The 13,581-nt window shown below is 49.1% G+C and overlaps 1 protein-coding gene across 1 annotated transcript in view; it reads right to left on the bottom strand.

Annotated features, from left to right (window-relative positions):
- Positions 1-367: 367 nt before the first annotated feature.
- The window catches only part of prr36b (proline rich 36b), a 30,564-nt gene continuing 17,350 nt past the window's right edge, over positions 368-13,581 (bottom strand). Inside the window, exons 4-5 of the mRNA XM_063904835.1 lie at positions 4,288-4,514; positions 368-4,197 (exon numbers count right to left, since the gene is read on the bottom strand). Coding sequence (XP_063760905.1) covers positions 1,391-4,197; positions 4,288-4,514 — 3,034 coding nt within the window. The 3' untranslated portion in view covers positions 368-1,390. The remainder of the gene's footprint in view (positions 4,198-4,287; positions 4,515-13,581) is intronic.

Here is a 13,581-nt window from a genome sequence, read left to right as displayed (position 1 = left end):
GTAGAAAACCAAAGGATTCCAGTCGTATAATCACCTTATAAAGGGTTCTATGTTATATGACGCTGCTATTAAAACCTACACAGGGCACCTTTAGGTGAGCGACACCTGTTTTATCTGAGGGCATGAACATGCTGGAGAACAGGGCACAGGGACACCATCACCTCTTTGATTCAACCAAAATTCCATTTTGTATACAACACCATTGTACAATGTTGCATCACTTCCTGTTTACCGGTTATTCCCATGGTGGAGAGCAGGAGACGCCCTGGGGAACGGGTTGTGTGGACAGACAGACACAGCGACTCGGACACGAGGACAGTAAGTTCAGCATGCTGGATCCACGGGGAAATAAGAAACAGGAACAGAATGCCTTGTAATGATGTTTTAATGGAATTTTGAAAGATAACCTAGTGTGAACCATTCATTTATGAACATGTCTAGTGTAGAATTGTTTCAAAGTCAAGGTAGTACACAGTCTTTATGTTAGTTAAACATGCAATATACTGTTGAAATAGTAAACCAAACGCTCGCTATGAGTAAAGCTCGGCGGTGATAGCGATGGAGGACAATGCAGGGTCTCATCACAAATAAAAGGCTAGTGTTAGTCTCTTCTGGAACACTTATGATCAGCTAACCGAGGCTGGAAGCTTAGCCACTTAAACCAAACAGCTGAAACACATACTGTACGTGACTGCACGTTATATACCGGAACAACCAATGCAACAGCCTCGTAAAGCACATTTAAAACTTCACCAACTGCTTCTAACACTCCCACACTACCTCAGCCCTGTTAATACCTAGCCTTTATTTTGATAGCTAAAAGTCTTTAAACACAAAGAAGGAGTATGTGACTATCGCTATGGTGCTGTCGAACATGGAGCATGTGTACACAGGGTGGGGGAGACCAGGTTTCAACAGAAAAAATAAACACAAATAAGCAAATACAAAACAAAAACAAATCATCGACATTTGATCGGTAAAAACAGCAGGATAAATACACAGAGTCCATTTCATTCCGTCTGTTTTTTTTCTTTTCTCGGTTTTAAAGGCTCAGTCCCAGCGGACCGATCAGTCAGTCAGTGCCCCGTCGGGGGCTACAGGGTATGCAGTGTTACTGAAAAAGAACATTCTACTAGAAAATGGTAGTAGCTATTGTACAGAGAGGAGCCGTACGCTCATCACCGTCTGAGAGGAGGCGGCATTAGAAACTGCTACAGTCACTCTTACTCCTTCTCCTTTGTTCACTTTTTAAATCTTTTCCTACGATCTTGCTCTCCTTTTTTTTCTCTAAGCCTTCTAACCCAACTGGAGAGAAAACAAACAACAGGTAACTGGGTGTGGGGGGGCGGGTTGCGGGGAAAAGGTGCATTCAGGGGGTGAGAGGAGGGACTTATACGTTACCTGCCAGAACACTATCAGTCTTATCACAAATGGTAGAGTAGTACGGCGGCTGGCTGTCGCCGGGGTCTCCGGACTCCACTGCCCCCCCGAGGTGGTGACGGTGCTCCAGCGGGTCGACCTCTTCCAGGTGGTCCGCTGGCATCTTCCCCCCCAGCATGTACTCATCTAGACTCCCCGGCTGGACGTCTCCCGGGAAGCCGAAAGGCGTCAGGTCCACGGCGGCGGCGGAGGGCAGCGTAAGCTCCTTGATGAGGGAGGGGTCCTTGGCCTCCTCCGGCAGCTGCTCCTCGTTCTCCAGGCTGAAGATGCCGGGGCTCTTCCCGCAGCTCTCGGCCATGGAGTGGGCATTGGAGTTGGACGTGGTGCAGTCAAAGCCGTAAGACGCCACCGAGTTGGCTGACTGCGGGGTGGTGCCGCCTCCGTCCTCCTCGCCCTCCCCGGCGTGAGTCTCCCCTGCCTCCTCGTCCTCCGTCAGAGCGGGCAGACTGCAGGTGGGAGGGGGGCTCTCGAACCGGGCGCTCTCGTCCATCATGGCCGGTGTGTCGGGGTCGTTGATCTGCATCTCGCCCTCCGTGTCGCTGGCCTCGTCTCCTGAGGTGGAGGGGGAGGAGGGAGCGGAGGCAGGAGCGGTCGGGGGTCCCGTTCCTAGGACTTCGTCGGCGGGGAGCGTCTCGGCCTCCTCCTCCTCCCCGTCTCCTTTCTCCAGGTGGATTCCCAGGTCCTGCTCCATGTCGGCCTGGTGGGGGGGCACCGGGGTCTGCTGCTTGTCGGAGCGGGACTCCACCCCTGAGCTGCTGTCATAGTCCCGGAGATCCTCGGGCGTACTGGTCTCGCTGTTGCTCCGGGCGGCGGGGGCCGCGCCGGGCTCACACAGACCTTCTGCTGGGCCGGCAAACAATCCCTGAGCCCCCTCGTCTGCAGAATCCTTCCTCTCCTCGGACCCAGGAGCACGGGAGGGGCCGCTGCGGGCCAAGAAGGCTGGGGACAGGACGGGGGTTTCTGATTCTTCCGCCACATGGTCAGAGAGAGGGCTGGGGGAGGAGCCGGGGGCTGGCTGAGCCCAGGTATCACAGAATGGGTTGGTTTGACCCCAGGAGGAGGTGGGGGGGGTGCAGGGAGGTGCAGCAGAGCGGTTCAGGTTGTCTAAGCGCTCCTCCTCGTTGAAATCGTCTTCATCTACGTTCCCCCCGCTCTCCGTCACTCCCTCACTGTGCATCTCCACATCTTCGTCCTCCTCATCCTCCTCCTCTTCCTCCTCCTGCTGCTGCTGGAACCCTTTGTGATGCTCCTCCACTCTCTCAGAGCTCAGGTCCATGTCGTCGACACGCTCGTCCTCCTCCTCGTTGGCCAGGGTCTCCACGTTGGGGGAGCTCATGATGTTCCCGTCCCCCTCGGACCCCCGCAGGCTGGAGTCCACCAGGGCGTCGGAGCTCTGCGTCCCCTCCAGCAGCGCCGTGTGCTGCGTGCTGCTCAGGTCCGACTCGCCCAGCTGCCGGCTGCTGGTGCAGCTGCTCACGTCCTCCGAGTCCAGCCCGGACAGCAGGTCATCGCCGTGCCAACCCACGGACCCCCCGAAGGCAGAGGGACGCACGGCAAACTCCTCGGAGGGCTGGGACGTGCTCATGTCCGTGCCCAGGGAGGACGGCTGGTGGCCCAGTCGCCTCTGCTCCTCGTCTTCATCGTCCTCCTCCTCATCGTCCTCGTTTATCTCCTCGTCAGCCTTTTCCACCGCCTCCTCCTTCTCATGGGGGGAGAGCAGGTCCCGGGAGGGGAAGTCGTCCGTGTGATGCTGGGCCCCCGCAGATGGAGCTTTGGGGGAAGGCATGAACAGGTTCTCCTCCTCTTCCTCCTCCTCCCTGGTCTGCTGGACCTCAAACTGGTCCTTCTTCTCCTCCTCTGTGTGGACTAGACTCTCGGGAGCAAGGTGAGATGGAGCCATGTCCTGGTTCCGGTCCCAGGGATCCGACAGGACCTGCATGTCCAGCAGAGAGGAGGCGCTCTGTGGTCCTCTGACCGGGGAGACCGGACCCAGGGGAGAAGAAGGGGGAGACATGACGGTGGTCCCCAGGGAGGTGTCTTTAGCAGACTCTGAGAATTTAAAGCGGTCCAGATCCGCCGACAGCTGATCCACGGAGGCTGCTCCGTGGACTGGTTCTGCTCCAAGCTCTGCATCTGACAGGGGTTCTGGGAGGGGCTCTGGAGAGGTTTCTCGCACTTTGAATGATTCTGGTTCTGGTTCAGGCTCTGGTGTTAGTTCCCTCACAGGCTCTGGTGTTAGTTCCCTCACAGGCTCTGGTGTTAGTTCCCTCACAGGCTCTGGTGTGGGTTCTGGAGCTTTTTCTTGGACCACTTCGGCCAGGCTGGACATGAGCTGTGGTTCCTCAGCAGCAGCTAGTTCTGGTACCTCTGGCCCAGCTATGACAGCAGCAGCGGTAGCGATAGCTGCAGCGGCGGCTACAGCCGCGGCTAGTTCCTTCTCCGGCGCTGGTTCAGACACCGCTTTGGGGCCCCGCTTCACTGGAGTGGGGGTGCTGCTGCCCACAGTCTTCTTGGGGGCGGGGGTCTTGGATGCAGATGTTTTAGAGCCAGGAGTCTTGGCAGGAGTGGGCTTACTCTCAGCTTTAGGCCGGGCGGGGGTCTTTGAGTCCTTACTGGCAGCAGGCTTCTTGGCCACGGCGTCTGATTTGGAGGCTGATTTGGGGGTCTCCGGTTTTGCCGACTTTGTGGTGGCGGAGGGGCGGGTGAGGGGGGAGTCAGATGGCTTTTTGGATGCTGACGCAGCAGGTTTGGTAACATCTGGGGGAAACAGAGCACAAGGTTCAGAATGACATCATCTATACAGCTTATTAAAACAGGTGTCAGATCAGAGGCTTAGTCGGCAGCTACCTTTCTTCACAGGCGTTGTGGTTCTGGATGTCTGTGATGCTGGAGGTTTGCCACCAGAGGGGGTGCTGGTGGTTAGTTTGGAGGCCGCCGGCTTGGCGGTGGTGGTGGAAGAAGTTTTCGGGGTGGTAGTTTTGGGTGTAGCTGGGGAGCTCTTGGCTGTGCTGGAGGTGGGGGGCCGGGTTGAGCCGGTGGCAGGGCGGGATGAGGCCGGCGTGCCGACTGAAGGCCTGGAGAAAGAAGAACATAGAAAAAGAAATACTGAAAGAGATCTGGGGAAACATTCATATCTCTGCGGCTGTAATCTGGACCCGTCAGTCAACACTACCCCCTCCACGTTACAGACCTCTTTAATGAGCTTACAAAGATGGTGATTTCCTTATTTACAATTGGAGAGGATTAGGAGTAATTGAAGGTGACTGAAGCTAAGAGCTGTCACGCTATGGCTCAGGGTCTACATCAGGTCCATGAGGCAGGTGGTCCTACCCTCAGAGTGGCCCAGAACGGATGTGACAGGCAGCAGGACCTGGTGGTGTCACTCATTAGTCACTTATAGAGCCATGGGGAACCCTCAGAGGTAGCGCTGACAGGAGCAAGATGTAGACGTAAAAATAACAATACATGCAGGGAGAAAGAGAGGCTGCTCCTAACAGGCGCTGACCTAAATAGCCCTTCACAGATCTGGCACCGGCCCAGATCACTGAAGATTACACCATCAAAAGACACAGCGCAGACCCACAGCCGGATTATTATTGATCTAAACTCAGAGCAGAAGCAGAGAACACATTGGGGTGGCTTTAAAGTCCTGACATCGGTTCCCTGTCAAGTCTGTGGATTGATATAAAACTCAATGTTCTCAAAGCTCCTGCCGATTTGTCTGGCATGCTTGCGATGTATGAACCAGGACCCCCCCTCTGTCCTGCCTGAGTCTTGTAGTTACCAAAGAGCAGCACAGAAAAGTTTAGTAAGACGGCATGTTTTTTAAAGTGTGTCTTCTCTCTCATCTGTTGCATATATTTGAATTGGTTTCAGTATTTCATTTTATTTTAATTGTTGAAATAGGGCAGCACAATTTTGGAGAAATAATCTCAATGCGTTTAATTTGAATGATATTACAAATGTGAAATAATTTGTAATATTGGAGAAGTTAAGATTTGTGCAAAATTATTTTCATCAACGTTTTTGTAAAAATATCATTATGTGTTCTCTAACTACACGTGTACTAAACAAAGATGTTTTCTTGAGTCCAGACATTTCTCACACACATCAAAACTATAGTTAAAGTCCATATTGCGACTTTGATGAAACTTCAATTAATGTGCAGTCTTCGTAAATAGTTTGAAATGCATTCACCTGTATGGTAGGCTAAACAGTTTGAAATGCTTTCCCTTTATCAGTTCTGTCTATGATGTAGCAGCATCCACAGCATCTGAGCCGCAGACCAAGCTCCATCGGCCTGTGACAAACCCCCCTGAGGGTAGAGGAAGTGAAGCAGTCTGGGAGTTGAGTCACTGCGGGCCCCGAGAGGCATCACAGCCCCAGTGGACCCTGTCCCTGATCTCCGTCTAAACTCCAGAGAGTGTGCATCAGCATGGCCCAGAATCGGGCTCCTACGTCATCTCTGAGTGAAGTAACCTACATCCACCCTGACAGCCTGCTTCTAAATAAAGAGCAGAGCGAGTACGGCAGAAAGAGAACAGCGAGTGAGGAAGGGACCGTGTTAATGTTTCATACTGAAAGGAGAACAGAAATAACTTTCTCCATACCCCCCCGCTGGAACCGTGCTGCAGTTTTAAAAGCATTGTGTGAGGGAGGAGGAAGTGGCCGCCAGGCAGATGTAGAGGAGTATATGAATAGAGATTAGAGCAGGGAGCAAACGGGAGGAGAGGCACACAGGGTGCGGCCCGTCGGAAGTTCAGACGGGCTTTCACAGCTGATCCAGAGTTGGCTGCCGGGCAGTGAAAGGTGTTACTCACGCTGGTGTTGTTGGAGCATGTTGATGCAGCATCTCAAAGCCGTACAGATCTGGGTATGGAAAACCCCCAACACACTCACCGGTGACACACTGATTTAGTACGTGAAGAGCCGAGTGTGTCTACTGGAAGCGTGTTGAGTTCTTGTAGCAAAACAAAAGAGATGCTGAATCTGATCCTGACTATCAGCTGGAACGGTGCAGTAATGTGAGCCAGAGAGGCAGGGTGTGGGGAAGCAGTTCCTAACAGGCCAAAATATGAACGTCTTCATTTAGACACACGAGTCTGAGCGACTGCACTCCGTGTTCAATTTCAGTAACAGTTTCTATGACACAAATGTGTGTGTTGTCTTTTTGCACGGGCCATGCTAATCTTCTCTGTATTGTCATGTGCGCTGCCTGCGCAATCTCCCAGTCTCTAATGCAGTTTACATGAACTCGTATTGTGTCATAATCTGCTTAGAGCACCCTATAATTATAGTTCCAAGCACTGATGAATACTCACACTGCTTTATAACAATAATAAATCCTAATAAGACATTATATAGCATTCTATAACTAACAAAAGGTCAGGTATCATAATAATTCAGAATGATTGGTCACTGATTGGAATACATTATACGTTCGGTTAATGCATTATTATGATACTATATTCAGTAAAATCATATCATTCACTGTAGAGCTTGCAAAAAAGGTCAGTAAATGACCATCAATAATGAAGTATTATGAATAAACTGTGCTTTAAGCAAATGATAACACATTGTTTGTTTGCTTATGATTCATTACGGACATTAAGACTACTGCCAAGATATACTCACTACATGATCTAAAGATTCCTGAACTTAAAATAGGAAGCGCTAATAGAGATTTTAAGACTTGAGCCTAAAACTGATGTTAAACGGTGAGGTGAGACTGAGCCTGAACGAGAGGAACAGAGGAGAGGAATTACAGGGAGAATGGGGAGACTTCAGAATCATCAGAGAGGGAATATGCTGAGGAGGGATATTCAGAGAGCCTTCACAATAATCTGTCTGATAACAGGAAAATGGATCATCCAAAATGGCAGGGCTACTTTAGGAAGTGCTGGAAATGAACCCCTGGCACAGAGGAAGACAAAGGAAAAAAGGGAGATAGAGACCAGGAGATGGGACGGAGGGGGCAGATCATATCCATTACACATTATCTGATATCAATGTCTGGCCTAACAGAGGAGGCAGTGTGCACAGAGGAAAGTCTATCACAATACTTAAGAGACCTGCCAGAGGAACATCAGATCTTGTGTGGTGAGATTAGAAGCTGTGGAGCAACACTTGGCCGTGATGACAACGCCTGAACACAAGATGCATGCAGAGGTGCAGGGGTGACGTATGTATGCAGAACCACTGGGACTGGGAGAAATGCTAAATCATTTCAGGGTTTTAGGACTCAATCCAGCTCATTCTGGCATCTAACCAAAAACAACTTAAACCGCTTTGAGAGGATTGAACCATGAAGTGCTAAATGCTGACTCATTTCTGGGTTCGGGACTCATTCCTGCACCACTCTATTAATATATCTGCTATTTTTAGCCTCTAATCACACTCAGCTGAATGGCAGAGGAGCTGTTTGTTAGTCTTTAAAAGATGATCTTTAACTTGTCTTAGCAGGAGGCTCATTGTTCATATTCCCCCGCAGGCTCTGCCAAGAGAAACAGCACCACACATCGGGGTTAGAGCGAATGTTGGACAGAAAGCCCAGAAAAGCACTCAAGCGGAAAACTCTGATCACTGCTAGTCGCTACAGGCACTCAGAAAAATAGTTAAAGTCTGCCCTGTTTGCCTGAGGATCATTCATTACTATCAAGTTGTATTGCTGCTACACACTCCCTCAGTCACCGGCTGAGGAGGCAGGGTGTGTGTGTGAAGCAGTGGCTGCCTTCTGGTATCTCGGCTGAGATTTAAATAATCAGACGCATCATGAAAGAGGCCAATGAGTAAGCAGGAGGCTAAGCAAGCAAGCAAGCAGGCAGACATCTTCCCTCCAGCACTGTGGTGGAGCCCCCCCCCTCCTCTGGAGACGAGCAGCAAATTAAAGATGATGCTGCGTTAATGAAGCAGCAGGAATATGGAGGCAGGTCCTCTCAAGAAGCATGGGACTGAGGGGGACATGTGTACGGTTAAATGAACCCGATCAGAGCCCTCCTCTTGATGAGATTATATATTCACTAATGTTTCTTTACGGGACAATGAGAGTTCACTTTGGAAGCCCTCAGCTCTGCAGCAGCAGAACAGGAAGTGCAGCTCTCGGCTCATTTATAAAGTATGCAACATCTCAGCTGAATCTTGATCTCATTTACTGTAACGCAAAATAACTCCAAAACATAAAACATCTGCTTTACTCGTATAAGATATTCACTTTAATATGACAAAGACAAAGGGAAAGCAGGACAACTCATTATTTAAATACCCCATGTTATATTCTGTAGTAGAATGTGCACATACTTTTTATGTTTATTCAAAATATTTAAATGGTTTTTATCCTTTATTGGACATTTTACTGAAACTATGTTTGAATATTTAGTATTTTATCTTTTTATTCTTACTTAATAAGTTGTTTTATGACGCAGCACTCAGAGTCCAGATCCCTCTTATTTTTCTGCCCCTGATTTTAAGTGACAGAAAACTTGACTAAAGCATAAGGTTTGAATGGGAACTTTACAGCTCTCTGAAAAGGTCCGCTTCATGATGTTTGATATTCAGGTCCATGTAGAAAAGAAGAGAAATCAGGTCACAGTATTTCCATCTCTACAGAATGTACAAAGTGTACAAAAGAGAGAGGAGTGAGGTCACTGCAGCTCTGTTCAATGTTTCATTAAATATCGATGGGCAGATCTCAAACAGGCGATGTTCAAGAGGAACTGCAAAGCACGTCGTTATTGTAGGAATGAAGACAGAACAGCTGATATTTATTCTACATCCATCACATGTCTGTGAACACACCAAACCTTTGTCTCACACTCAAACACACACACACACACCTCCTCTCTCTTTCCCCCTATCCATTTGATAATTGGCTCTGCCAATGCTCCCCCCCCCATAACATCATGGCAGCTGATGACTGCATCACGGAGTCACCTGCCACACCCAGAGCCGGACGGAGGATTTACAGCCTGCGCAACACGTCCACTGCCTCCCATCGGACTGTAGGGTAATGTCTGGGGCGAGGAGCCTGATGCTACACACACACACACACACACAGTAATCTGTGAGATCATAAGGAGGGTTGCAGTAAGAGTGTATTATCCCTGAGGGACCCTCGGTGGGGAGAAGAGCGTGACTAATGTGGGAACAGAGGTTGGCACGGAAGGACGGCGAAAATGGAAAAGCATCTGATCACATGACAGCGAGCGCGTCCCATTTCCTGTCTGTACAATAACAACTCAATACCCTTCCTCTGTCCTCTGATCTATAGGCGACATCACACTCTGCCTCACACAGAAACCCTCTGGTCTCCTCTTTTTTTTTTTTACCTCGGACACACACACACACACACACACACACACACACACACACACACACACACACACACACACACACACACACACACACACACACACACACACACACACACACACACACACACACACACACACACACACACACACACACACACACACACACACACACACACACACACACACACACACACACACACACACACACACACACACACACACACACACACACACACACACACACACACACACACACACCTCTGTATCTCCTGGCAGCAGTGATGGGTTGCTCAGTGGGGACGTATGACTTATTCAGCCGTGCAGCTTCCACACTCCACTGCCTCCATTTTTGTTTCACTTCACTCTGCTGCATCGGCATGAGAAAGCGGCTCGGCGGCACGTGCTCTACCAGCCCCCCCCTCTTTCTACCTCCACATCACACTGAGTAATACACCGGTAAATGAACACATGTTCGGCATTTTAATGACATGCTGCTGCTGCTGCTGCTGCTATGCAGGGTCCATATCAGACCAGTCCAGCAGTGGCTCAGTCAGTAGGGGCTTGGACTGGGAATCGTAGGGTTGCCGGTTCAAGTCCCCGAACAGACCCAGTCCCAGTCACCTCCTAGGCCCTGCTGTGGTGCCCTTGAGCACCGGACACCTCCAACCCCCCCTCCCCATTGCTGCACAATAGCTGCCCACTGCTCCTAGCACTAGGATGGGTTAAATGCAGAGGACCAATTTCACTGTGTGTGCTCTGCTGTGTGCATGTATGTGACTGATAAAGAGGGTTTCATCCTCCGATTCTATCTAAACCTGCACACAGTGAAGGAACACACAGAGGGAATGGTCCGTGCTACACATCAGGAGAGACAAGGCAGAAGTCGGGCATTATGTCAAAAAAAGAACGCCAGCCAATGAACGAGCCATAATAAATAGTTCCTGGCATCAACAACTAAAAGACCTAATTCAATTCCACTAAAACCTCCAGCTTCATCAGATTGATGTCGCTAAGTGAAGCTGCGTCTCTCTGCACTTTTATTTGTCCGCCTGCAGCTGATGGAATTAAATCGATTCTGCCTTAAGAGTAACAGTGAGTGAATTGAGAGGGCCTCTTATGGTTGTGTGTGTGTGTGTGTGTGTGTGTGTGTGTGTGTGTGTGTGTGTGTGTGTGTGTGTGTGTGTGTGTGTGAGACAGCGACAGGGAAAGCAGGGTGTGTGTTTGACGTGGCATTAATGTGTTTCCATCTCCAACACACCACTGATAGCAGGCTGAATTAAGGGATGAGTGAGGTTGGGAAAGGGCAAAATGTAATTAAAGTGGAAATGTATGGCCCTGTCAAAACATATCACACACACATATGCTGACGAGCACACACACACATATGCAGACGAGCACACACACACATATGCAGACGAGCACACGAGCACACAAGCGCACACACACACACACGAACTGTCAGAGGAGCCCATCGTCAGTAATGGCTCTCTGTTGGGGATTCAGAGGCAGATAAATCCTTCTCTGGGCGAAACATCCACCAACACATCTCCCTGACGCACTCCATCGCTGCATAGAAAGAGCGCTCACACGCACTAATAATCCAACCTTAACCTGATTACTGTATTAGCTTCGGCTAGATTTCCGCTTAGTGTTTTGACAAATCTGCTCATAATTCGTTTATTTATTTGAAGGACAGATAACCCTTTTCCACTGGATTGAGTTCAGTTATAGTCTTTGCTGGGTTTAGTTTAGTTCACAGTTGGTCTAACAACTTAAGAACCAGTTTGCTTCTCCACCAATGAGAGCCATAGAAGGTTCGGGTTTAGGGTTGTGGTAATGATAGCAAACGGGTTGTCATTAAAAGTATGGTGAATGGGACTTTTGTATATAATGCGTTGTATGTTCGTTATGTATGTTGTTTCGGCACTAATAACGCTTCAACAACTTTCTACTCCCCCCATAACCTTGCGTTGGCACTCTGTAGGGACTTGGCTTGGAAACCAAAGGGAAGCTGGTTCAAGTCCAAATTGGAGTAGTATTTTAAGAATAACGAGATTAAAAACGGAATTTCGTCTCAGGGATTTATAAATGATGTCTAAATCTTAACCCTTGTTACTAATTACCCCCTGCCTCTGACGTACGCAGCTCACGGTTTTTGGTGCCAGCTGAGGAACTAGTTGGAAGTTCTACCACTAGATTTGCTTCTCTAAAGCCCCGCTGTCTGAAACATATCCAGAGGTAGAGGACGGGTGTGATGGATGTAATGCTTGATAATTTAATGACCAATAGTGTGAGAGTTGATCTAACAGGGTTCGTGTGTGTGTGTGTTAAACCACGTGGCACTGAGCGCTCTGTGCTACAGTGCCACTACCAACGTGCCCTTGTGTAATGCGTCCTAATTAGATGTTTGCACAGCAACCATTTGTGTAAAGCTTTAATCTGAGCATAATCTCAACTGCCAGCCGTGGCACAAGCAGAGTGTGTGTGGGGTCACTTAAGGGATGTCAGGTTTGTCTAATGGCAAGAACAAGTACAGAAGAAGAAAGGCATGTTAGTGATGCCGTCTTTTAATTAAAGCAAAACTACGGTGGCCCACAGGTGCAAACGCGCTCCAACGGACCAATTATGAGATTCCTTCCGATATTATAGCAGATCTGCTGTAAGCTAGCTAGCGTAGCTAACCTGGTCATTTCAAATATACTGAGAAAACAATAATGAAACTTTCTCTGAGTGTGTCCGTTGGCCAACTTTCTAATCCCTGAACGTCAACAAGCGCTCCGGTCCCAGCTGTGTGTGTCACTTTTTACTGTCCCCTGGTTTGCGTTGTGCTTTGATGTTCTTGCAGTGCTTTTGTAATCACAGTGTTTTGTGTTTGCTTTTAGTCAACAGTGCACATGTGATGTCAAGACGTTTTGTATTTGCATGTGTTTTGGCAGACTTTCTATATTTGCATTGTTTTTGAAATTGCAGCGCGTTTCTCCCAATGGATGTTTCAGGCCGTTTCAGCGAGTTTGCACCTGTCGGCCACCGTACCAACAGTCCCAAAAGAATAGTAGACTTACTATCTGAACACATATCCCCAAAATGTCAGACTATTCCTTCAGGCACCTTCCTCGGGTTGCCTGCAGTGTGTAGGGTTACTTCCTGTGTCTATGTGTTATAACAAGTCTGCAACAGAGTTGGTTTGACACAAGAGTTCCTGACGAGACGAGGTTCCTCCTCAGAAACATACCAACACGCTGACAAAACCCGACATACAGTGTGGATGTGATGAAGAAAGAGGCTATTGCTCTAAAACAAAGAAACAAACAACCCAGAGGAGAGGATGATATCTGGAAGGAGGCAGTATCTGATCATCAGTCCCTCACACAAAGAACTCCTTCAGTCCCGAGCCTCCTCCGGACCGACACCATGCTCACAGTGTGACTCAGGTGAGGAACACATGCTGACCCGATTGCACAAACACTTTAAAGACAGTAAACATTAGGTTCTCGCTCACAGTTTAATCCTCTAACAACCCCCTCCCCCCTCTCTTTCCCTAACATAGCTTCATTAATAATTCTGCTGTGTGATGGCTGCTCTGGTGAAACCCTACGAGGCGTTGCTCTCAGGCTTGTTCTGACATTAGCTCCTCGCTGGCCTACTTTACACCCGGCCTCCCTATCCTGTGTGTGGGGGATCATTGTCCCTCGTTCCTCCGGGGTGTTCTTTATTAAACGGGGGCCGTCTTTGAACCTGGAGCCAAGCGAAGCCTTTTGAACCTGCTGCTTCTCGCTTAAACCCAGCAGTTTGTTCAGTTCTGGAGCTGTTCTGAAGGAGGTGTGTGAGTAAA

The sequence above is a fragment of the Eleginops maclovinus genome, chromosome 16 (genome assembly GCF_036324505.1).
Source record: "Eleginops maclovinus isolate JMC-PN-2008 ecotype Puerto Natales chromosome 16, JC_Emac_rtc_rv5, whole genome shotgun sequence".
NCBI lineage: Eukaryota > Metazoa > Chordata > Actinopteri > Perciformes > Eleginopidae > Eleginops > Eleginops maclovinus.
Note: the sequence above shows the minus strand (reverse complement) of the source record. Positions and strands in the feature narration are given on the sequence as shown.